Below are 25,826 nucleotides of genomic sequence, written 5' to 3'. Positions count from 1 at the left end.
GCATAGCTGGAATTTCTGCAGACAGCCCTCACTTTTTCTAGGATTTATGAGCCTTTTTGCCAGCATCTATTTCTTGTTTTGTAGACATTGGAAGTTGGCTAGAGCTGTTTGGTTTCCAGTTGCACAACGTGCTGCCTGGATTCCCAAAACCAGAGATAGAAGCTTTGGGGACAACATACGAACTTCTACAGCTTCAAACAAAAACCCAGGAGTGGGATCCTGGCAAGGTTAGCAAATATTGTCTTCAGCTGCTTTTAATACTAAATTAAAGAGTTTTAATAGAAAATATTGGATACCAAGGAAAAAACGTGACTATATCTTTTAACTTATAAGGAAAAGCAAATTGTTTAAGAATGCTAGAAACTTTAATGTTGTCAATTATGTACTGTCATCAGAGTGGGAGAGAGGTTCAAGGAGAAGCTTTTAGCAATACAGTGAAGAAAATCCGCAGCTATTTATAGAGAAAATAACCAAATTTGAGGCACAGAATACACAAAAGGGTAAAAGTATTTGTTGTGAATATTGAAAAAAAACCACAGAAAATCTTGTGGAATTAAAAAACCAGAACAGCAGATTTTCATCTTTGTTAGCAAAGATGCCACAAGCACTGGAAAATCACTGAGGGTATAAACAGCTTTACAAGTCAGTAGCTCTGCATAATTATTGCAGGAAACAGAAATGCTGCTATGGATTTGTAAGGGGTCTGTAAATCTTAGCCTTACTCCAGGGCTTGTTTTCAGTAACAAAGAGCCAGACAGCAGCTATCAGAGTCCAGCAATCAATGTGACTGCAACAGGACCAACTGCCAATATTCTGAGCAGGCACTCGCATTCTGCATATGAGCATCTGTTAACAAAGAAACATGATTTTGCAAAGATGCCTTTCCTCTATTGTAGTCAGGAAAGAGATGCATAGAACATTTGAGAGCTCACATTCATGTTCCCAGCATTTAAGACAGTTAGCATTCACCAAGTGCAGAAGGCTGGAGGGTTGGAGCTCATGCCAGATGTGGAGCATGCCCATGGAAAATTATCACTGAGATGTTAAGCTTTTCCAAGGCACAGAAAAGATGTAGTGATAGTGTTAAAAGACAAAGAGGGGCTTGGAGTGAGGTTTCTTCTAGCCTGTATGGGGAGCAAGATTGACAGATGTGATGTACTTGCCTATTGCTCTAGTGCCTCAAGACCTTCACAACCTGCTTTCCTTAAAGAATGGGCTATAAAAGTCATTACCACAGTTCTACAGAAGATGTAATTAAACACACAGAGACTAAGTAGAGCCACATGAAAGGGCATAACTTTGAATTTGGGTTTCCCTGAACTGCGAAAGGCTGAAAAAGCAGCCATTAGAGTAACAGTTCAAGGGGGAGGAAAAATAAAAAGAACAAATACAAAAATAGCATTTGTGATAAATATGTTGTTTGCATTTGGTTCCTAGAAATGAAGGAATCCAAGAGACAGAAAGCACTACTGTAAGCGATTAAAAAGCCTGTGCACATGTCCAGGTTCTGTAGCTGTGCACATTACTTTCCAAACAAATTGAAGAGCCATTCTAAGCAATTAAGAGATGAGTAGGGTGAGGTACCTTGCCTGCAAACTTGACTGATGTTTTCTTTTCCAGACTATCCTTGGTATTCAATGTGAGCTACAAAAGCAACTCCGAAACTTTATATCCTTGGACCAACTTCCTATGACGCCCAGGTATAGTGATGGCAAGTGTTCTGAAGGAGTGAAGCAACTGAGATTTGCAGCTGTTCCTTCAGTATTTGGAAAAGGCATCAAATTTGCCATAAAGGACGGTATAGTGACAGCTGACATTATTGGGGTGGCTAACGAGGACAGCCGGCGCATTGCTGCCATCCTCAACAACGCTCATTATCTGGAGAATCTGCATTTCACCATCGAGGGCCGGGACACCCATTACTTCATCAAGCTGGGCTCTTTGGAAGAAGATTTGGCCCTGATTGGCAGCACGGGCGGGCGCCGCATCCTGGAGAACGGCGTCAACGTGACGGTGTCGCAGATGACGTCGGTGATCAACGGCAGGACTAGACGCTTTGCCGACATCCAGCTGCAGCACGGCGCGCTCTGCTTCAACGTGCGCTACGGAACCACGGTGGAGGAGGAGAAGAACCATGTCCTGGAGATAGCCAGGCAGCGAGCCGTGGCTCAGGCCTGGACTAAGGAGCAGAGGCGGCTGCAGGAGGGGGAAGAAGGAATTCGGGCGTGGACAGATGGAGAGAAACAGCAGCTTTTAAGCACTGGGCGGGTACAAGGCTACGATGGATATTTTGTTTTATCTGTGGAGCAGTATCTCGAACTTTCTGACAGTGCCAATAATATTCACTTCATGAGACAGAGTGAAATAGGCAGAAGGTAACAAAGAAAATCTCTGCCTTTGCGTCACCAAAGACTGCCTGTTTTTAAACGTAAAATGGTTTATTGTATTGGTTTTTCTAGATCAGAACTCTGTATATATAAATATAGAGGAAAAAACATATCCAACTGCCTTTAAATGTGACAGAAGATGGTATTTTAATATCGTTTGTTTAACTCTTTGAGAGATGACAGTGACAATTTTTAGTTCTTGTGTGGCAGTATTCAAAAATTTCAGAAGCAGAGTCCTGCGAGCCGAGCGGCGCGACCTGCGCGCGAGGTGCCCAGGGTGACACCGCACAGCCCTGCGGGGTAGGGGCGAGCGCCACGGGCTCTGCCTTCTCCTAAAGAAACACAAGTTTTTTTGTTGTTGTTGATTTAATAATTCACCAGTTATTTAAATGGTTACAGAGCCTGATTCTGCAACTCTTATTTACTGGGTGTCTTTTATCCCAGTGAGATCTCCCCTAAGTTGAAGGGATTGCATACAGAAACCAGACTGTGTATGGAAACTTTGCAGCTGCTTACCAACCCCACATATATTCCTCACAGTTAAAAGCAAAGGGATTTTCTAACCTGGGAAATCTGACTTGGGTTGGATTCAGTACGTACAGGGATGTTCCTATGGCCTTTGCTCAGCCATGGCCACCTGCCAGCTGCTCCGTGCTGAACATCACATTGTGTCCACCCGTGCATGTCAGGCCTCTCTCCCAGGGTTTTCCTCAGCACTGGGATATACTGGGGTCTGACAGCACACACAGAGCTGCCAGTCTGCCTGGTGGCACCGTGCTGGCCAGGCTTCAGCCAGAGATGGGGTGGCTAAAGCGGGCTCAATGGGCACTGTAGTCTTCAGTAGGCTCTCCATTGGCATGTGTGCTCCAGGCTGGGCTTTAACCCAGTGCTCTGGGGACACCCCAGCTGGGAGCCCTCCTAGAGCAGTGTCAGGCCATGCATCATTCGTCCTGTCCGTAGTCACTGGGCCAGGACTTGTCTTCACACAGATGATTTGGAAGGTGCAATGTTGTTGGGTTTAGACATCACATTCTTTTCATCTCAAATTAATAATCCTGTTGTAGTACTAATTTTTTCGAGTCTGAAGAAGATTGGTGGGTTGGGAGTTGATGAACCTAAGTGTGGATAGTAAATATGTTGATAAACATAGAACATTTCGGGGATGACTCTTCACTTTTCAGCTCAATATCTAGAGCACATAGAAAAGCATTATATTGCATGGACAAAAATTTTTATTTCCCAAGGTAACATGCACTACTGGCACAGTTACTTCATAGCAGAGTAGGTGATCCTTCCTCCAGCTTGTCATTTTTAAAAGACCCGATTTTCAGGAGGTGGGCCAGGCACACAGGGAGGGGGGGACGAGCAAGCAGCTTTCCAGAGGGATCTAGAAGTCTTGTTATAGAGCCTGTGTATCTGTAAGAATGAAGTTATTGCACATTTCTTTCAGAACAAACGTAGTAAATATATTGAAACAATTTCTGCTCATATTTACAGAAGCCAACCAAGTGCATTCTTTATCTTTCTGTCTTTTTTCCCCCCCAGTTTTCTTTCTTCCTTTGTTTTTGGGCAAGTGGAGCAGACTGTACCCAAGTTAGAGATGAGCCTGAATTGGCACCTGAGATCTGAGCCCCTCTCTGGGATTTGAGCTCAGGTCTCAGCCTCAGCCCATTACAGTCTCTTCCCAGATTCCTTTTGCTCCCCTGGGAGCCAGCGCAGCTTTGGGGGTGCAGGATCAGGCTGAGGTGGAGCCTGGCCCCTGAAATCCTCATCTGTCCCCAGCCAGGGGGACCTGTGGACCAAAATCTGCACATACACATTGTGATCAGGCTCATCATTAACTAACGTACAGAACAGGGAGCTGGCGACATCCAGGTTTGACAGCTCCGATTTCTGTAATTTTCCATCAAATCACAGAGAATTTGAATACCTCCACACCAGCCTAAAAATGGACCTTCAAATCCTTGAGCCTCTAATACACTTTTAATCAATGGAAGAATAATTTATGAATTGTATATAGAGAGTGCATTCATAAATGTGATGATGTATTTTATCACTGATCCAAGATGTCAATATTAGAGTCTATTTTACTTATATTTTAAGCAATTATACTTTTTTGCAATTCACTAATGAGGATCATTTTCAAACTGCTTTAAAGATCCATTATAAACAAATATTTGGAGCTATTAGAGTTACCTTGAACAGTGCATTTCTAGTATGTAATACATATTTAGTTAGCTTGTGCCTTTAGTTTCTTAAAGTTATATTTGTATTATATGCAGGAAATGCACTTTGTATTACCTACAGCTGTGGTTTTTAATACTGCCTTGATTACTGTTGTTCTCATGTTATGCCAAAAGGTCAAAGAGTTAAATGTGTTAAAAGTTTGTCTTTGAAAGTAGATTTGGCATTTTCCCATTTCCTGGGTGCAGTCTAAGGTGCATTTTGAACAATATTTCTTATGAAAATATGGTATCATTAAGAGTCACATGACATTACATGGCCCAGTTACAAAAGCAAAAAAATGCCTTCGTCATAACAGTTTCTTAAATTTAGGAAACTAAATATAAATGTGTTGAGATGACAGTGCTCAAGAAACAAGTTATTGCTGAAAGAGCAAGCATGGGAGATTGAAGTCATATCGCAGCTCCACATGGGCCAGCCAGCAGTGATTTGTGAGAACTACATGAACAAATAGCTTTGGACCGTCTTGTTCATCAACAACCTCAGATGGAGGCAGGGAATATTTCAGTCTCCATTTTTTTTCTGAGTAGTTAGAGCAATTTCTCAGTGGGTTTGGGGTTTTTTAATATAGTTCTCCTTTTTCTCTTTTTTTTCTTTTTTTTTAATTTTGTATTTTGCACTATAACAAAGAGACCCAATTGAGAAAAAAGAAAAACAATAGCATGGAAATTTTTACTGTTATTTAGATCAGATAATTTGATGCTAGCATTCTGCACTGCAAACAAGGCTCTGAAAGAGGGAAAAATAAAATAAAATAAAATAATTAAAATAAAGTATAAAATAAATAAAAATAAATAAAATCCACTCTTGCACACTATCCTGTAGCAAAGTACCTACCATGAGAAATACATGCTATATTTTTTATGACCGCCAAACAAATAGTGTGTACAAGTAACATTTCCTTTGCTTTCATATTTATTTAGTAAATCTAGAACATTTCAAAGTTATAAATATATATATATATAGATATCTATGTAGAACATAGCCAAAAAAATATATATGAACTGGTCAATGTGCAAGTGGGTGCACACACTTTGGCTCTTTGGTTTGAGCTCTCTGGTTTGATCCCTCGGCTGGCACTGGGCAGAGGTGGCCTCGTGCCCTGGCCGTGCTCTGGGGTTCCACCCTGCACCCCCTGCCCAGGGAGCCCCCCAGGGCTGGGCAGGGGCAGCAGCTCCTCCAGGGTGGGCTCTGTTGGAAGCCAAGGTCTGTTCCAGAAGGGAAGGTGGTTCAGGCAGAGGAGCTCGCGGTGCAGCCGAGCCAGAGGAGACAGGCAGTGCCCGGCGTGCCCGTCCGTGTGTCCGGGCGCGGGGACACCCGGGTGACGCCCGGCTCAGGCTGCACCCACAGCCCCAGGGGTTTGCCCATCAAACGCTGGCTGCTATCGAAACCTCTCCTTGATACAAAACATTACCAGGTGGAAAGCACCCTGACTGCCAGAGGAATCACTTCAGGCAGAAACTGGGAATGGTGGAGTTGGACTCGCTGTGGATTTGTCTGGGCATTTGTCACCTGCCATTATTTGTCTAAGGAAACGTGTTTGACAATTTCCAGTTTTTCCTTAGATCTCGTGGTGGACTTTAGCCTTTTAATAAATGTTAGTATATCAGATTGTGTCCTTGACAGTATTTTACTTGTATGAACCATGATAAAACATTAAAATCTTCATACTCTTCTGGCAGAAGTGTCAATAAACAAGAACGAGAAGCATAGCATACAATATATGTCAAAGTAATGTTCCTTTTTAGCTTTCTCATCAACAGTAAAAAATGTTTACAATGTATGCCAAGATCTTCACTTTCTGTCTAACACCAGTTAGAGGTTCTGATCTTACAGAAATTGTGTTATAATGGCCTCAGCCTCGTTGCTAGGAAACAATAGATCCCAATTTTTTTATTCCTGCTCTAACTCCTGTGCTGAATAGTGACTGGATACTGTACAGGTTTATGTTATATGGCTGCAGTTAAATGGTCTGATGCATTTTGCTCTGGGTTTCAGACCAGAAGCATGCATTTTCTACAAGAACATCCCAGCAACACACTGTAAATACTGAAAGTTAATATATTATGTGTCGATATTTGAAAAAGAAAGTACTTTGACTATTTCATTTTTAAAAAATAAAGGTGCAAACTTATGGCATGTGATGCTGTCTTTGTTTACATCGGTTTACATCAGTATTTGAGATATTCTGGTCATGTCAGTAAAAGGTACTTCCATAGAGCTAAATGAGGACTTCAGCCAATATTGATTGACTCAAAAGTTGGAGGCAGGATGTTGCTTAGCAAGATTTAATTTTCATTCTGATTCCCAAAGTTCATGCTTGTAACTCTGCAGGCTTCACTGCAGGTGAAATCCCAGCCAGTTTCTGTGTAAAGGTTGTTATATTTCATCAAAGCAAATGTGAGAGAGAAAAAATACTCTCTTAAATGCCTTTGCACTCCTGATAACAGTGTGGGTGAAGTCAATGTTGCTGGCAGTGTGAGTAGCAAAGTTTAAGAAGCTTCATGTTCTTTAGAGCTGCCTCAAATAGATGATGATGAATGATTCTGTGTTCTCAAAAGTATGTGCCCAGGAAAATAAAACATTAAAATCCCAGTACATGCAGCAGAGAGAAGGAGCACATGAATGGAGGGGCACAAGGAATGCATAAGGCTAAAAAGGTTACATGGTGAAAAACCATGGAACAGCTGGGTTGGGCAGGAACCAAGCAGGAGGGCTGAGGCTGTGCTGGGTGGATGAGAAGGAAGTGATTCCAAAGGGGTGGGTGCTCCAGTAGAAAAGGGAAGAAAACCAGCCTGGGATATGGTATTGATTGAGTGCTGCAGGAGGGCTGTCACAGCCAGGGGAGGGCTTAGTGGAGGCAAAGCCAGAGCTGAGGGAGCCTCGGCTGCTGCAGAGGAGCAGCATTGTCTCTGCTGGGGCAGCACAGGGAGCTACAAAGCCACTTGCAGAGCTGTGGGGACAGGGGTGGGAGGGCTGGCAGGGGAACAGGGCACAGCAAGGGACTGTGCCCAGTGGGGCTGCAGCCTGAAGGAGATGGTGGGAGGGAAGCAGCGGGCAACACTGACATCATGTGGGAAGTCATACCAACAAAATGCAGCTGCTGCTCTCTAAAAGGATCTGTAGCTCTTGACACCTAAGTCATTGTAGGAAATCAATATAATTTCCAAATTACTGTTGCCATAACCAAGCAACTACTTCTTGTCTCACAGGCACCACCAGCTTCTCTCTGTTTCCACCTTGTTTAAGCCTACAGCAATTCCAGACCCTTGGGTACCCAAAAGAAACAATACAAGCCTTTTGTCTGAATAATTTACACCAGAAACTGAAACGACATTCCCAGCTTTAAACAGAAATGGCATCTTCTGGCCTATTTTCTGTACTTTTCAGAAGAACAATGCACTTCTGGAGTCAACCACAGTCAAACCAGTTATCCTCAGCTGACTGCACCGCAAAGCGGGTGAGCAGCTGCTGCTTGTGCGCTGCAGGTTTTCCACATGCAGCCTCAGCCTCGAGTCAAGAGAGGACAGTTCAATAGGAAACAGCCCTGGGCACAGTTCTTCCCACTGCATGCATCCCTACACTGTGCAATCATCTGCCAGGGATGATTCCCAGACACACCTGTTCCTGCTCCCAGGAGAGGCCAGGTGAACGAGGGGTTTACACCCAGCACTTGGAAAGCAGAAGAGCTCCCTGGGAAGGCTGGGGCTGCACACACACACTGCCAGCACCCAGCAGCTCAGCAGCCTTTGCAAAGCTGGAGAGGAACTGCCAGGGACCAGACGCTGCAGGCTCACAGCAGGCTGGGAAACCTTTAAGGCAGGGAGGAGAAGGGAAAGCTTCAATGGGCACAAGTGACAGCAAACCAGCCAGTGCATTTGCTCAGTTATGTAACGACAAAAAAACAGCCTTTAAATATTTTACCAAAGAGAAAATCATGCTGGATCTGCCATTGTATGGCACTGTATTAAGGTAAGACTAATTTCAACCAACAAGCACACATACAAAAAAGGCACAGAGCAACACATGTACATGCAGTGTAAAATATGATGGGACAGTTCACTGTAGATGAAATTTGGCCCTCAATTAGACAGAAACAGAGTAATGAACTGAAAATGCCTCAACCACAACTTTGCAAAATTGTTGCCCAGTAGTCCCTGTTAAGACCAGGCTGTTCATTTATTGCACTTATTCCTATTTACAAAAAATTTGAGCTTCCTAGAAAATCTTTTATTGTTTGCACTGTCTCACTCACACACTCAGAGGGGGTAAAAAGGTAAACCTTTCAGCCTTATCAAATGTTACTTGGAGCCTCCACCTCCACCTTGCTAACTAAGTGGGACTTGCAGCCCACTTAGTTCTGTCATTGTTCACACCCAACTTGCCTTTAGCGAGGTGAAAACAAGGCAAATGTGGGGCCTCTTGCTGTGCCACCAAGCTGCAGGTGACAGTCTGGTGAAATTCAGTCAGTTATGTTCTCCCTGAGTCTGTAGCCTGGCATTTCTGGAAAAAGCCTCTTTCTCTCTTAGGAAATATTTTTAGCCTTCCAAGACCTGCAGAAGAGACAAGTATAGGCATAAAACCATAGCATAACCAGAGCAACCCAAAGGTGCCTATACAACGTTTAAGGGTTGTTTTTCTGTAATTACACGTATTTTGTAGACCATTTGTAATCGCTGTTAGTCTTCTGCTTTGGCAGGGAGCATGTGAGACTCCCATTCTTTTGGTAGTCATGACCATTCCTGTTTGTTGAACCATGGCTATTGGTGGCACAAAACAGCCATCTGGAGCAGAAGCATCCCCCTTGCACACAAACAAGGCTGGGCCCTAGCTGGGGTCCCTCCCTCCAAAGCCCACAGGAACTCACACAAACCTACCTGGCAAAAACCCACCTAGAGGTAGTCTGGACTGTGGACAGCAGTGCAACACAGCCCTGTCTCCTCAAACACAGCCCTGTCTCCTCAAACACAGCCCTGTCTCCTCAAACAAGAGGGCCATAGGACACCCAGACCGTTCTGTCTGCCAGTCCATCAGTCCAGTGCCATCACACTTGTTCCACCCCAAGTGCAAAATGCACATCCTCTCAGTTCTCCAGTAGCCTCACCTAACCCTGCAGAGCTGACAAGTCCTCTAGATTCAAAACTCCCCTCCAGGAGCCCAGTAGCAGCGTGAAAACACACAGAGAGGAAAAGAAAAGCTGTCATGCAAAAATAATTTATTTTTTTAAATTGTATGTGAGGATGGCTTGTTTCAAGAACAGGGAACACCTAAAAGCAAAGAACAAGGGTTTCCATTTCATTGGTGTTCTTGGTTACTCTGTGCATTACTTATGTTCTTGGTCATTGGTGAAAACTACAGATTTTGTTAGAGGGCAGAGCAACTGCTTTGATGGGAAATCAGTTATTGGGGATCCTCACGGTATCACATCTGGAATATCTTTAGGAACTGTATGAATGACAAACACACAGCCCATCCAAGGCAAGGACACTTTAATGTAAACAGTTCTCCTAAGGTTATGAAAGGAGACTTGCCCAATTCTGCATAAATGCCAACCAGAACAAAGCAAAGCAGGATTCAAAGTTAAATAATGTAAAATTAATAACTAATTATTAATTAAGAACTGATCTTGAAGGGAGAAATGTTTTAACTTGACAGTACAAAGAGGGAAAAAAAGACATAAAGGATTTAGCAGTTCATGCTTTTTATCCTCTCCTGGGAAAAACAAAAACAAAAACAAAAAATATCCCACCCTGAATTCAAAGTACTCTGAAATCTAAACTTCTACATCTTAAGCAATAAATTCTATGAAATACACATTTCTGCAAATGTTACAAGAAAACTCACAGAGTTGTATTTACTATCATATAAACCATTCTGTTTTAAAGCATAGTTTAGAGGAGATGCTGGAAGATGTGGTTATGTCACACTTGGGGAGACATCCTCATGATGGCTGCAGGTGGAAGTCATAGCCTTCATTCCTCCCTAAGAGAAATAATCACAAACATTTGAACAGATGAACAAAATGGACAGTCCAGAAGGCTCTATGAGTAAGGGTGGTGGTGAGGGAAGGCAGCCATTGCTGCCCTAGCACTCAGGAATACATATTCAAAATCCATTCTCTTATCACATTGACAGACCCTGTCTGTAATGAGCACCTGAGTGACAACATTTCAAATCACACAATAGCAAAGTTAGTGGCATTTTTGGCAATGTCACTCTGCTGGCCAGTTCAGGTCAAATATACAAGTGGGTCTAAGACCTCTATCCCTGCCACCATGGAGGGCTCTGCTCAGCTGCAGCCAAGGTTTCCTCCCCCACCAGTACCTGAGGAGTAGTTGGCTTTCACATGGTTGACAACTGGGTTCTGCAGGGGTGTTACAATGCCTTGGTTGGGTTTCTGGAAGGCTGAAATGAGGTTGTGCACTTTCCGAAAGAGCCTCCGTGGGACCCCGGGCGCTGTCTGCAAAGCCAGAGGGGGAGAGGTGAGGAGGGGTGCTGGGCACCCTGTGCTGGCACACAGGCCTTGTCCTCAGACATGCACACAGCTCCCAGGGAAGGAGCAGCCATGGATGTGAACCCCTGATGTGCCAGTTCCGGGTGAGTCAATGAGCCACACTGCTCTCTGCTCTCCCCGGGCCATCCCAGCCTTCCTGCACTGAGCAGTTCCCAGCAGCACGGTGATAGAAAGGTGCAAGAGGGACAATTTCTTAATCACTACAAGAGAATCTCACACTAATTATCCACAGTCACCTGCCACACTAATTAGACAGACTTACAAGTGACCCTTTGCTATTTCTGACCCTGACTTAATGTAGTCAGTGATTTAACCTCCTTACCAATAACTTTTTAGCCTGTATAAGTAAAATAGTTCCATCCTAGAAACACCAGTGAGAAAACCTAGAGAGCAGCCTGGGCTTACAACAGAGAGGGAGTCCTCACACCACTAAATTCCAGCAAGGACACAGCATCTTTGCAAACCCTTCTTGGAGCATTTATTGTTGGTTTATATGTTCATTGAGTATTCCTGTCTACTTCTTGTACAAAGACAGCAGCCAAATGTTACCTATTTATTAAAAGTGAGACTCTTTCTATCTCTCTACATTAGCAATTTTTCAAACAGTATTTAATGAAACTATGTGTGCTTTTAATCAAAAACCCAATATTTATGTTAAATCTTTCAGGGCATTCTCATAATAACTCCTCTTCACCAAAGTCAAGGGAGGACAAGCATGGGTCCTGCCAGCATAGTCCCACTCAGGGGACATTGCTCTCACCCAGCAGCTGTGAGCTAAATTCAGCCTCCCTGGCACCAGCTGGAATCTTCACTCTGGCTGAGATTTCACAGCACTGTTTTAAATTCCCTACCTCATCCTTGAAAGATGGGTGTGATCTGAGCTTGCTCAGACTAACCAGCCACAGGGAAGGAAGCAGAAGCAGGGAAGGACCAGCTGCCTCTGGAGTCTGTTTTGGCTTGCAGGCACAGTCTGTGGGGATCAGTTGGACCTAGGCTGCTGTGTCTAACAGCTGAAGCCAGCATGGTCTAAGCAACATTTACTTTAAAGTTTCTGTTCCTTAAGGGAAGGATTGGCATCATGGATCTGTAGCTAGAACCTTCTCCTGCAGAGGATGTACAGACAAGCCTGGGCCTTCAGCACACATAGGATGTGAAATTCAGGTAAGGTTTGCCTAAAATACAGCCAGGGAAAGCCCAAAAGCCACACACAGAGTGCCAGTGGAGGTAAAGGCCAGACATTGTAGCAGATCTACATAGACCAGAAAACCTCACTGCAGATGCTGATGTCATCTGGGGCTAGAGGAGGCTGCAGCCTCAGCCAGGGAATCACCCTCCACAGGTGGAGGTCCCTGGAGTCCTGGAATCCTTCCATAGATAACAGTGCTTACCCTGGCATGGTGGGTGCACTGTCACCCTCACCCTGTCCTGAAAAACTTCTGTCTTGGGCACTACAAATCCTAACCCTTACATCAACCTCCTGATGTCTTACAGAAAGAATTACTGGGCACTATTCCCAAGGGTCACATGGATAATTATCTACTCCACAGCAATGTCAGTCATTTCCATCCCCTGATCTGTTCAGAGTAACCCCAAGAACCAGTTTTGTGTTCCAGAATCACTTCTAATACAGTAATAGCCAAGGAATTATGCCTGTCTAGAAATTATATAATATTTGAAATAAATGTTCATTAACATACAAACAGAAAGCTAATTATGAATTAATACACAGAGTACATCCAAAGGGAAAAAAAATCATAAAATAAATAGAGATTAACATCCCAGTTTCATGAACCTAAATGTTGTCTGTATTACAAATAATGTTTTTGTGCACCCAAATTACCAGTTTCCCATCAGATGAGTGAAAATATATTTTGTATCAAGATTTGGCTGTATTTTGCACTAACGACGAATTCATCTGGATTAATGAATTAAAACTCTGTACATTGAAAATTATTTCTTTAATATTCTGGCATTGATGGTACATAGGATAGACAGAAACAGATTGTGCTTGTCAAATTATAAAACCACAATATTTTTGCCATTTAAAATTATCCAAAATGATGCACTATTGCATTATGCAACAGCTGAAATGAAACAGGGAATTAATTTATGAGTTCTAGACTGTCAGAAGTGGCACAAAGACATCTTACTGATGGATGCACTCTCGATCGATTACCATCAATGAAAATCAGACTAGGCAGAAACATGAATAATTTGAATATATTTCATTAAATCTATAATCTATATCAAACAGGAAGTAGAAATTTTCAGAAGGGAAAGGAGAAGTACACACCTCAGCACTCCAGGATCCAGCTTCTGTCTGGGACACTCTGTAGGTATAAACATAACCCTGATGCCTGTGGGGAAAAAAAAAAAACAAGTATTTATTATTCGTTTCTCCTGACAGTTTTCACAAGAACTACATTATTATGTGAGAATTAGCTCATTTGCTAACTTTTCCTTAAAGATAAATTCAGCTCTAAAGGCTAAAAAACCACTGGATAGATGCAGTGTTAAACCTACTGGGTTTTTTTGGGATGAGAGGGATTGGTCTGACCCGGATCTAGTTTAGCAGTATTCAGCTATTTTAGGTTAAATGGTGTTGCTTCTATTCCTTCCTCAGCATTTTTATTAATTTTTTTCAGTGATGTCCTTTCACTGGCACACACCAGAAACACTTTCCTGCAAAAAGATAAGGTGTATTATTGACAGGTAGCATTACCGTTCTGTGACTTGCTTAAATGCAGATGTTAACAGCAGCAATTACTGTAATTTATTTGGAAAACTACACCTAAAAAAAGGACTTAAATCAATTACTCTTTGCTTTGCCCATATGTTCCTAACTTTCAAATACTGTCTCCAAAAAGAGACATATAAGGCTATGGAATCTTCCTTCTTTTAAAATCAAAGTCTTTGGGGAATTAGCCATAGACTATTAACACAAGGCACAACTCGTGCCAAAGTCACTCTTGCTTCTCTCACAAACCCAACTCAGTGAATGATTTACATGGTAGATTACTACACTAATATCCAAAAATTTAACTCAGAAACAATTAATAGAGGCTCCATGGGTACAGCATTAGTTTAGATGGTATCAGATAAGAAAGACTGTATTGAATTCAAGCAGCATTTGGACGGTGCTCCCAGGCACATGGTGTGATTCTTGGGATGTCCTCTGCTGTGCCAGGAATTGGACTCAATGATCCCGATGGGTCCCTTCTAACTCAGCATATCCTATTATTCTATGCTTCTGTTTCACACTACATACATTTACATGAATACACAGCAGGATTTTAAGGACCATTCCCTATTTTGCCATCAATTCTTATTCTTAAGAAAGCAGAAATATACTGTATTTACTTCCAGTTATGCATGGCATTATAGCAGCTATGACAAAATATGAGAAACCATCAGTGACACAGACATCATATGATTGCAATTACTCATGATCTGTGTCAAATTCTTGTTTAAAAGTCATTACAGCAACCTTTGCAAAGTGGTGGCTGGTATAATAGAAGGAAGTTGTTAAGAGCTGGCACTCTGCTACAACCCAGAAAAGTGGGAGCAAAATGCCTGTGATGATTTGTGAACTCTGCCCCCACCACTTGAGTCCCACTGTGATTAGGCACAGAGGTGAAGGACACAAAGCCATCCCCTCCCATCCAGGCTGCTGCAGGGACAAACTCCCTGTGCACAGCTGAGACACCGCCCTCCTCTCCTCAAGAATGGGAATGTGCCTGATACTGCCCCACAATCCCACCACAGCTTCATCCACCTCTTCATGCCTACCTAGGAGAGCCTTTTCCCTGACTTTCTGTACGCCACCAGACAGACATGGAAAGCAGCTGGCCATGCTCACAGAAACCTAAGGAGGAAAACAGCCATCACTGGTTTTCCCCTCTTTTTTCCCCAGCAAACTGCAGTCCATCAGGGATTTGGACCCTGGGAAGAAACATGAACAACCTGCTGTGGCTGCAGAAGGAGGGAAGAATGTGGAGCTGCTTTCCTGTCCATGCCATAGCACCACGGTCAGTGGTGTTTGAAGCCACAACTCAAGCCCAGCTGGCCAAAAGCACATTCCTCTAAGCCACTAGATTATGTATGTTCTTGTTCAGGGAATCCAGTGTCTCCCTTTAGGGCCCTCAGACAGTCTTGTACCATCTCTTCTAAAGATTACAGCTGTGCTTGTATCATCAGCTTTCTATTACATTATGTTCACATGAATCTTTTATTTTAAATCACAAGGAGCTTTGCTGTACCTAAACATGTAGAATACCAGCCAACACACAGTTACTGAAATGAGGATTTTACAGGCCATAATGTACTGGAAAGTACCTGAGAGGTCCTGGCATTTTGTTCCATCTCTTTGAAGTGGGTATTTAACCTTTTACACGGTGATTTTTTTTTTCAAGTCTCAAAGCTGTCAGTATGATTCTACACATCTAAAACTCATTGTCTTGACTTCTATTTTCAGAATTACACTGTGCACAAGGATATGAGCAACCTGGTCTAGTGGGTGGCATCCCTGCCCACATCAGGACAAGCTGGAACTAGATGGTTAGATGAGCTAGGAGATGTTTAAAGTCCCTTCCAATCCAAGCCATTTTATGATTCTATGATTCTAGTACCCTTGCTTGATTCTTGGTTTTCCCAAAGGTTTTCCCAACTGCTTCAGTCCCTTTAAAATCTGGTTTTTCCACAAACAGCACGATTATCTGGAAAGCCACTATTTGTTGTTTCTTTCACTGTTTTCTCTACATAAGAGGTTGCATGAGTTGCATGAGTTGAAGATGTTGAGGGGCTGTGGTGCTGTTCTGACTCTGAGCTGTCTGTTGGCTCTCAGCACTATACCAGAAAGGTTTTCTAAGCAGACTGAATTCAAAAATAGAGGTCAGATAAAATAATATTCAGTATTGAAGTATGGTGAGATACAATGCAGCTATCCTGCATTTTTCAAAATATCACACTGTAAAATATTTCAGCTGAGCACAGGGAAAGCACAAAGGATAGTTCAGATTAAAAGCCCATGAGGTTTGAAAAAGGAACAAGAATTTGAGAAGATGGATGCTTTGAGCACAGTGTGGAGAATGGGAAGAGAATGACATTGTTATCACAGCCTCCTGAGGGACAAGTGAGAGCTCTCCACTCTCTTGGAAAATGTTCATCTTTCTCCCAGAGAAGGAAAGACTGAAAGGTCTGAGGGATTTTACTGTGCTTAAGTTGAAAAACACAACATTATCATCTGTTATTGGCTCTGAAGCCACCAGGAAAGCAAGACACTGAGTAAAAGGGAGATGACCTGGACATCCCCATCTGCCTCTGCAAAGGCAATGCACAAAGGAAGGGAAGGTGCATTTTGTTCAGAGGATGCACTGCTAGATCTTCCCGTTGAACTACTTTCCATTGGGACCTTGGTCTCCACAAAATGAATTACAGCTCTTCCGATAAGTACTCTCCCAATGAATGTGATCTTATCAAAACTTTCTGTCATGCAGCAGGAACTTACTTCATTACCACTTCAAAGAGTGTTTTACCTTCCATATTTAGTGATATGATTTTGGGTGAAGTTTACTGCTATATGGGCAAAAGCCACCCATGAGAAATGTTTTTATGATTTAATCTACCTTACATGAACTAAGATCAGTGTGGGCTGAAGGAAGATCAAGGTGTTTTTCTTGAAAGAAAAATTATATACACAAATTAAAATTGAGATTGCAGAGGACATTACCTTCCAAAGAGTAAAGCATGTAAGACTGGAAAAAAGCAGGTGAAAAAATTCATTTACTGAAGCTTAAGTCTCAGGAAATGAGAAATTCCCCAGCTAACATGAGAGGACAGCTCAATTTTCTACATTTTCTCTCTTCAGAGCAGAAAAAAAGCTCCTAGAGAGACACAATGTTCCTATACGTGGTGTGAGCTCAGGGAGAACTCTCAGTGACACTGGTGTATCAGCACATCTTGGAGGAGGACCAGTTCATGACACCCAGGTAAAGATTCACTGAGGGGCTCCCCCATTGCTTCACTGTCCCAAGCACAGACACCGCCCCACTCACAACAGCAAAGCTCCTCTCTCCTGTCAGTGAAGCTCAGGGGAGAGAAGTAATCATGAATTAATATCTTGATGAGGCTCTATAAGTTTTTGATCATAGGCAAAAAATACCAAAATGCTGGTGAGGGGAAGCAGAAAAGAGCCACTGCTGTAAGGACAATACCAGACAGCACTTATGAAACAGTGCTTTGGTCACTACTAATGACATTTTTGTGACATCTCACTTTTCTTTTGTCTCCATGGGGAAGGTTATACCAGCTGGGAACTGCACTAACACAGGCTCTGTTTAAATACTTTCCCTTGGAAAACTTTGTCAAAGGAAAACCTAGAAAAAGTTGCTATTATAGGAATACCTTATATTATAGACTTCTTTTTTCTTTATAGCCAGATAATTCCTCCCAAAGAGTTACCAAGGCATCGTTCACAGATGACATACTGAAACACCATCTGTCTACCTGTCCTCTCCATTCCTCCTTTTTAGCTGTGATCAGACCTGTTAAAGCTGCATTTACTTTAACAGGTGAATGATTACAATCTTCTGCACCATTGGAATAGCCCGAGGACATTACACGCATGCTGCAGATTAAAATTAATGATGACATTTCAGCTGCATGGTACACTTTAAAATCATTTCCAAATACTTTGCGTCTCAGTTGGGAAATTTTATTAAACTAATTTTTATTCATTTCTGAGCCCCAAATTCAACACATTAAAAGGGAGAAAAACAGACACAAGGCAAAGCCATGTCAGCAATAAATTACATCAATTTCTTCCTCTGTACATATCTTTCTCTTCAGATGTCTTTGCATTATGTCAATGAGCTCTTCTTACCTGGTACATTTACAACCTGAGCTTACCTTAGGATTTAACTTTACAACATAGTTTAAGAACCAGACCATGGTGTAGCCTACAAACCGTGTTTCTGAGCATTAGACTGCCCAGAGTCAGTTTCTTATAACTTTGCCACATTTCAGCATTCCAGACTGAAATTTCATTTCTTAGGTATTTGCCTCACCCTCATTTAGGGATGGAGAAGGCAGAAGGGAACACGCTAGGCAAAACACTGCTTTCCCCAAGTTTAAAAAAAACCCAAAAAACTTATAATTGTCAGAGGAGGGGGTGCGCAGTTTTCAGAGTAAGACATAAAATTTGTTTGAAAGAAGGTTTATCTCTTGCACTCTCTGAAAGCAGCAGTGGCTCTCTAGGCTGCAAGAGAAGCACCCTCTAAAGGCTGCTAGCAGTTGTAGCATCACCATGTCTGGGCTGGCTGTACCATGGGCACTCAGCCAAGCAGTGTCCATGGGTTCAAACACATGTGTAGGCCTGGCCTAGATTAGTGAGATTCAAACCAGAAGGTAATTTAGTAATTGGGCGTCTTGGGCAGGAAGTTTGGGATTAGGTGGGATGGATGTGGAAGGAAAGAAAAGGGGACCAATATCTATGCAAGCTGGGCAAGGAAACAGCACAAATATTGAACCTCTGACAGAAAGACTAAGTGAGTAAGGAAGGGGATATACAAAGGTAAAGTATGAGGGGGCTTGGTCTGGGAGAAGCACAAAATGCTGAAACAACTAGGAGCAGAAGATGGGTGTTTTGGAAGCCAAAGTTGTATGAAACAAGGAAGGAGACCTCAGCAATGCAAGCAAAGTCAGCCAGTTGTGCAAAGTAACATTGGGTAGCCTCAAAATCCCTTCCCACGGCCTTTACACTGGGAACCCAAAGCTAGAGGGTACTGCAGGCCTGGGGCTGCTGTGTCACCTTTCTCTTCTGTGAAACAGAGCTAAACTCTCCATCTCTCAAGCAGAGACAATGCTTAGAAACCACTTAATGCTCTGGAGAGGAGCACCCCACTGCTCTGGAGAGGAGCCCTGCTGGGGACCCAAGGGGACTCCGGAGCAGGAGTCAATGGCACAGAGCAGATGAGCACCAGGGCTCAGGCTGGAGCCACTTCTGCCCCACCACAGGCATTTGATGTAGGTACAGATCAGCTCCTGAGTGCCCAGAGGAAACAACTTCAGGCAGTTTCCTGGTGGGCAGCCCTGGACAGGGAATGTGGGTGATGGCATGGGCACAACAGGAGATACAGAGGTGGGAGATGGCTACCACAAAGCCAAAACTCCTGAATTTAGGGGAATACACAGCAGTTTCTCAAGGCCTTTAAGCTTCTCCTCACTCTCTCCTAGAATTTGTATTTTCTTTTTGACAAACAGACTGATTCTCTCCTTATTCAGGTCTCAGCTAAGTACAGCAACTCAGAAATTACCACCCTTCAGCTAACTCAAGCTGAAGAAATAACCTTCACATTGAGATCATGTGCAAGATATAAGCTCTATGTCTGCAAGAGTGAATAAAATAGGTTAAACTGGTGTTTACAACATCTGAAAAGCCCAACGGAGTGACTGTAGCTTAAACCACAGCAGCACTTGAGTGAACACTCCTGTCACTGATTTCTGTCACTGATTCCTTTATCAACACTTCTTGTGGGAAAAATTTACCCTCAATACCACAGGAGTAATACATATTAACTTGCTGTAATGCTGTAGCATTATAAAAAAATTCATTATCTTGATTTTCTCTTCTGAAATTAACAAAAGCTTAAAAGAGAAATTTAAGTCTTGTGAAATAGCTCTGAATTTATGCAGAGATTTCTGTGGAAGATTGTCAGTATCTTTACTGCTTCAACACTCCTAACTATCCGAAGAAATGCTGCTGATTTACCTAAAGAGCAAGAGTGAAGCCTTTCTGAGCAGGGTTTTGTCAGTCTGGTACAAGGAGATTCCAGCCAAAAGCAATACTTTAAAGAGGAATTTCTTGAAATTCAGAAATAAAGTAAGAATTTATTCAAATCTGAGATGCTAAATGGAAGGATATTACTTTATGGCAGGCCAATAACTTAGCCTCCCACTAAGTTTCATCAATTCCATGACTCAGGCTGTCTACCTTTGCAAGAAAAGTCATTGGAATATGTGAAGGTCATTAGCCAAGTTATGCTCAGCAAAGACTACACTCACTCTGGTTAGCAGGCACCTGAAATACTCACCTTAGTAAAATTTACCATTGTGCTACAGAAGACTTTTTTTCAAATTCTGAAAACAGCGTGTGATATTTGCAACAGCAATACTGAATTGAGAGGCTTCTTCTTTTGTTTCAAATTACATCTTAAATGATGACGAAGATTATGTGCAGTGTTATTAAAAAATGCAATTATTCTGCCATGTCTATCAAAAAGAATACATAGGAAACAAAGGAAATGCTAAGCAGAAGCTGGCTTGTGATCCTGTATTACACCTTCGTACTGTACAGCTGATGTATCTGTCTCATCAGAAAGTTTCAGCACGTTGCCTTGAACTTGTGCACCGTGGTTACAGTGACAGAAAAAATAGCACACGTAAAATCTGATAGGACTGCAGCCTATCCCTGTTGCCATTACTGTTGCTTCAAGAGCTCTAAACAGCTTTCAATTCCAGCTTTTGATTATTCTCCACAAATTTAATGCAGCACAGAACACAAACGGCTGGTTTCAAACAAATCATCTGAACATACAGTTTGACAAGCACATCGTGTTTGTCTTACTTACAGCTCTGAAACAACTACTAACATTCTCAGTATTTTCAAGCATGTGGATTTTAAAACCCAAATTACAAATGCTTTATCTTTGCCAATTCAGGCATGAGCTGCTTGTTCCTGCATGTGTGCTCATATATCTGTAAAGGAACATGGGGCTTTTGGCACTCTCAGGCATTTTCTTTATACATTTTTCAGGCAGGGTTGAAGAGGCTGCTCCTCAAAGCAGTCACCATTAGTGTGCCCCGTGTCCCCCATTGACTTCATTAGGAGCTGTGAGCACAGAGGATTTCTGAGAGTGCTAAAAATGTCAAACGGGGCACTGAGCAGAGAGGAAACCAAACCAGTAAAGAAAGCTCCCTGGAACAATCAGGCTTGATATTAAAACCCTGGTGTACTGTGTGTAGTGTCTAACTTGTTTATGGGTGAAACGTGTATGCTTTATAAAGCATATGCATTTCTTCTAGACCAGTTCTCAGGAAGAACAAAAATCTTGCTTTTCAGTTCAACTCTAAAAACTTCCAGGAAAGAGTTGTGTACCTCTGTTGACATATTCCAAACATCCTTAAAGTAGATATTATCAATTCAATAATGATATTCATACAATGAAGACCCAGGAGCATCTGGTATTAAAATCTTTGCCAAAATTTGAAAGCAGTACCTCTGCTTGCAAGAGCCCCAGAGCATACAATTGCAAATCAAAACCTTCCTACTCTTCCATGCATAGTTTAATTGTGGTCTTAAAATATTTTTGAAAGCGGGTCCTTTGCGCTTTGCTGCAGTCACAACCAAGAAAATATTCATTGTCTCTTTGAAAGCTTTCAGGCACACCACGTGCACATCCCAGCTTCAGAAAGTGGAAAGTGGCATTCAAGGGAGATAAATCAGTAGCTCAGGAGAAACAAAGACGAGGAAAAGCAGAGTGTTTTCTAGATGAATGCTCCAACAGGGTCCTGCCTGCTGCAGTTACCCACCTCTATAGGTCAGGTTTTATGCTACTACCTGTCTCTTTTATGCTTGCCCTGTAAAATCAGCGTCAGTCACAAGGGATTCATGAAGTCTTTGACTCTTCTCCTTTTTAAAGGTCAGGGCTCTGCTTCTTAATTGGAAAAGCAAAAGGTGAATGAGCCTGACCATGAACACTGCAGTTCTCATTGTGTGCCTTAAGAGGCTCAAAGCCTGCCAAAATATGTCAGGGCTTTTTCAAGGCAGAGGATGTGGTGGTGATGGTGGCATTACAAATTTATGCAGTTTCTTGGGAAAAGGAGACATTGTTTGAGCATAAGCAATGCAGTGAAATCACAGGGCTTGACAATTACAGTACCTGGAGCTGGAAGTGCAGAGCAGCCACTAATGTGAATTCAAGTAGATGACACCACTGTCATCCAAATACATGCTTAATTGCTCTTTTGATAAATATTTCTTTTCTCTTTATCAGAACTGTGCCTTGTAATCCCCCTGTGATGGGAAAAGGAACCCTAAATATGGTTAGAACTAGGAAGCTGCAGGACTTTATGTTTGTTTTGGTTTGTTTTATTTCCCCAGGGAAGTGGAGGGAGAGGGCAAAGAAGACAGACTGAACATGTCTTGATTTTGGAAAACTGGGCTATTTTTCTCTTTTTGTTTTCTAAGGGCAATAGAAACACTACCAGCAGCATAAAACACATACACTCCTGGAAATTTTCACTGGAAACATGAAAAATATTTTGTTTAGCTCTGATACTTACTGCAGTATATCTAATGGCTGACCAGCTCTATTTCCCATGTTTCAAAGATCACTTCATTACTTCTAGTAAATTCATCTTTTGTCTGATCTTCATATGTCTATATATTCTTATAGTGATCTTTGGCATGGATTCTGAACCAAAATGTAAACTGCTGAATAACTTTGCTATTTCTAATAATTTCCATTATTTATTTAGAATGAAGCATTTTAAAAAGCAGAGAAATACTTATTCTTTCTTTAATTTTCTTTTTCTTACAGAGTGAAAACAGCAACTGCACACTTCCCTCAGTTTTTACCAGAGCTGCCCTGCACATGGATGTTTGTCACCTGTTCCATCTCTGCCCTTGATGTTCAGACTGGAATTTGGACTGGTTATGTCCATTGGCTTCTTTGCCAAAGCCAGGCTTAGCATTCTCCACCAGAGATCTCTACCTCTCACACCTTCCTTTCCTTTCCTGCAGTCTCTCCACTAAAGTGCTCTGCTTTGGCAAACTTAGCCTGTCAAAGCACTTCTCTAGTTTATAGCCCACATTTCTTCAAACTGTCAGTGCCATCTCAGTGTGGGATCCTTTCCTGGTATAAAAACTGTCCTCACAGTTAGTGTGTGACATGCTCTTTACCATATCTGCTATTTCTTACATAATTATTTGAATTGACTATTAAGAATTATTGGAACCAAGGCTTAATTCTACAAATTTTCAGCCACCTTTCTTTCTGTATCAGTTCATACTCATCATAACATTTTTCATTTAAATTTTATCTGGATTTATCCAAGATGCTATTTCAAATTTCCTTTACAGAATAACTATTAAGGACCTATGTTCTGAGCCTGCAGAACACTCACCATTAATTTTTGGTTTTTTGCTTTTACCCTTTTGTTTATCATACATATGTTTCAATGCAACATACCATGGAGACATGAATGACCCATAATTTTAGAAGCAATTTGGTCTGTTTCTTACTGAAGTATCTTTTCCTCCAAAGATTGCAGAGCTTCACAGCTAGAAAAGCTTTAATTTCTTCCTATTTTCATTTTCTATATTTTATTTCATTAATGAAATTTCTTTCAAAGGGCATAAATTACTAACAATAAATCCCAGCTGATAGTGTACAACTGAAAGACCTTGTTACATACCTACATCCTGATTTAGACTGATGGTAGACTAATTCTAGTATTCTCTGTCTTATTCAGCATTGTAACACTCTTCCTGACCCTTTCTCTAATGCCTTAGTGTTTCACCTGCACTGAATGACTCCTGAGTGTAAGGGTGGTATATCCCCATTTCCTCTCATAGTTATTTTAAAGAGATTCTGCTTTTATTGCCTATTCCCATCCCAGGAATCATAGCACTCCTTACCTCTTGCTATGTCTCTTCCATTTTCATTTAACTCAAGATGCTTCTTATTGCCCATTTTTCAGCTCACTGTTAAGGCATTTGTTAGCAGGAACACCTAACTTGGTTCACCTGATTTCATAAGAGAAGAAAAAATACAGCCTCGGCCACAAAGACCTTCCCTGAGAAGAGTATTGTGTATTTTTGGATTATCTATAACCATCTTGCATGTCTCCATTTACTGGTCTATAACAGCAAGATAATGACACTCACCCAGGGCTTAATTACATATTGTCAGAAATGTATTCAAGGGATTTGGGGAAAACCTGACTTAGGACCTTTCTTCCCCTTGTGTTTTTTTGCCAGGTACCCGAGTTCCTTCTGTTAGCTGATTTCATGCTGGACCTAAAAGGGTTTTCTCTAGTGGTCCTTCTCCTACTGAAGTACGGCATAAGTGTCATCTTTGTTCTTCTGATGCAACAGTACAGCGTCAGCAGGACTTCCAAGAATTTTGCCAACAGTAGGGTAGTTTAATTTCCTCATTAAAATGAGGTCCTATGAATAGAAAGCCTCTTAGCTCTCCCAGGGGAACCTTTACCCTCTCTCTGACAGACCATCCCATCAGATGTCCATCCCTTTTCACCCTATTTGATGAAACATTATTGTGTAATTTGTCACCATCAGTATTTCATGTGCATTACAGGCAGTTTGCTCCAAGCCACAAGCTTGTGGGACTGAGAGCATCCTGAACAAAGGCACATTGTGGATAGCAGCACTCAGTGTTACCTTTCCCATGACAGGGTCACTGGGGATGCTGCTGAGCACACCCATGAGCACACCAGGGAAGCAGAAGAACACAGACAGAAGGCAAGAGGGTTATCCAGCACAAAGAGGATACACACACCATCCTGAGCCAAGTCGCCTGGCATTTTCTCCATGGCACCTTGCTTATCCTTCCCATGTGCCTGCCTGATTTCTCTTTACGGCTTTTTGTCTGTGGGAAGCGTGGGCTCTGCAAGGCAAAACCTGCTCCTCTTTGCTTTACAAGGGACCCCACACCACTTATTGCACCCCTCTCTCTTAAGCCAAGGTGAAGGAGCCAAAAGTCTCAGTCATGTAAGCAGATGGCAACACTAGAACATACTTTGTTGTGGGGCACCCCGTAGTGTGGAGGGGACTGCCGGCAACCAGCTGCCGCCTGAGCAGCCCTGGCAGCCCCGCACTCCCGGCCCCCTGCCCTGGCCAGCCCCGCACTCCCGGCCCGCTGCCCTGGCCAGCCTCTCGCTCCCGGCCCACTGCCCTGGCCAGCCTCTCGCTCCCGGCCCGCTGCCCTGCCAGCCCTGTGCTCCCAGCCCACTGGCCCCAGCCAGCTCTGTGCTCCCGGCCCGCTGCCCTGGCCAGCCTCTCGCTCCCGGCCCACTGCCCCAGCCAGCCCTGCGCTGCCGGCCCGCTCCCGGCCCGCTGCCCTGCCAGCCCTGTGCTCCCAGCCCACTGGCCCCAGCCAGCTCTGTGCTCCCGGCCCGCTGCCCTGGCCAGCCTCTCGCTCCCGAACCGCTGCCCCGGCCAGCCCCGCACTCCCGGCCCACTCCCGGCCCGTTCCCGGCCCGCTCTCACAGCACGCAGAGGCAGTAGACTCCCGGGATGCTCTCGCTGTCCCGCAGCAGGTAGCTGCCGTCCGTGCCCGCCGCCAGCAGCAGCTTCTCCCCAGCCTCTCGGGTGATGGCCCCGTGGTAGACGGGCACTGTGTCCATGCCAGGGCCTGTCCCGCTGCAGCTGCTCTCCCGTGCCTCAGCCGTGTGCTCCCTCAGCCTCCCGTCTTGGTGGCAGATGTAAACAGGATGTGTTCACACCTCTGAACCCTCTGCACGGGGTGAGACGGCACTGAGGGAAGAGTGAGGAACGAACACACAATTTTTGTGGGTTTTTTTTTTCCTATGCCCCTTTCTGTCTTCCTTTTACGTAGGCTATAACATCTTCGCACCCTCACACTCTCCTGCAGAGGTGTCAT

The 25,826-nt window shown here is 43.1% G+C and overlaps 2 protein-coding genes across 8 annotated transcripts in view; one reads left to right on the top strand and one right to left on the bottom strand.

Annotated features, from left to right (window-relative positions):
- The window catches only part of TENM1 (teneurin transmembrane protein 1), a 769,900-nt gene extending 763,967 nt beyond the window's left edge, over nt 1–5,933 (top strand). For all 7 annotated transcript variants that reach the window (XM_058032978.1, XM_058032976.1, XM_058032977.1 and 4 more), the window contains 2 exons: nt 85–227; nt 1,621–5,933. In XM_058032978.1, coding sequence (XP_057888961.1) covers nt 85–227; nt 1,621–2,379 — 902 coding nt within the window. In that variant the 3' untranslated portion in view covers nt 2,380–5,933. The remainder of the gene's footprint in view (nt 1–84; nt 228–1,620) is intronic.
- Nucleotides 5,934–10,167: 4,234 nt separating this feature from the next.
- Nucleotides 10,168–25,569, bottom strand: SH2D1A (SH2 domain containing 1A). The gene is made up of 4 exons (XM_058032979.1): nt 25,433–25,569; nt 13,439–13,502; nt 10,956–11,091; nt 10,168–10,613 (listed from the first exon to the last, which is right to left on the bottom strand). Exons 1-4 carry the CDS (start codon nt 25,567–25,569, stop codon nt 10,573–10,575), a joined length of 378 nt encoding a protein of 125 aa, XP_057888962.1. The 3' UTR covers nt 10,168–10,572.
- Nucleotides 25,570–25,826: the final 257 nt, after the last annotated feature.

Source organism: Melospiza georgiana, chromosome 12 (assembly GCF_028018845.1).
Source record: "Melospiza georgiana isolate bMelGeo1 chromosome 12, bMelGeo1.pri, whole genome shotgun sequence".
In the NCBI taxonomy this organism is placed as follows: domain Eukaryota; kingdom Metazoa; phylum Chordata; class Aves; order Passeriformes; family Passerellidae; genus Melospiza; species Melospiza georgiana.
The sequence above is the reverse complement of the archived record's forward strand: the minus strand, read 5'-3'. Positions and strand labels throughout refer to the sequence as shown.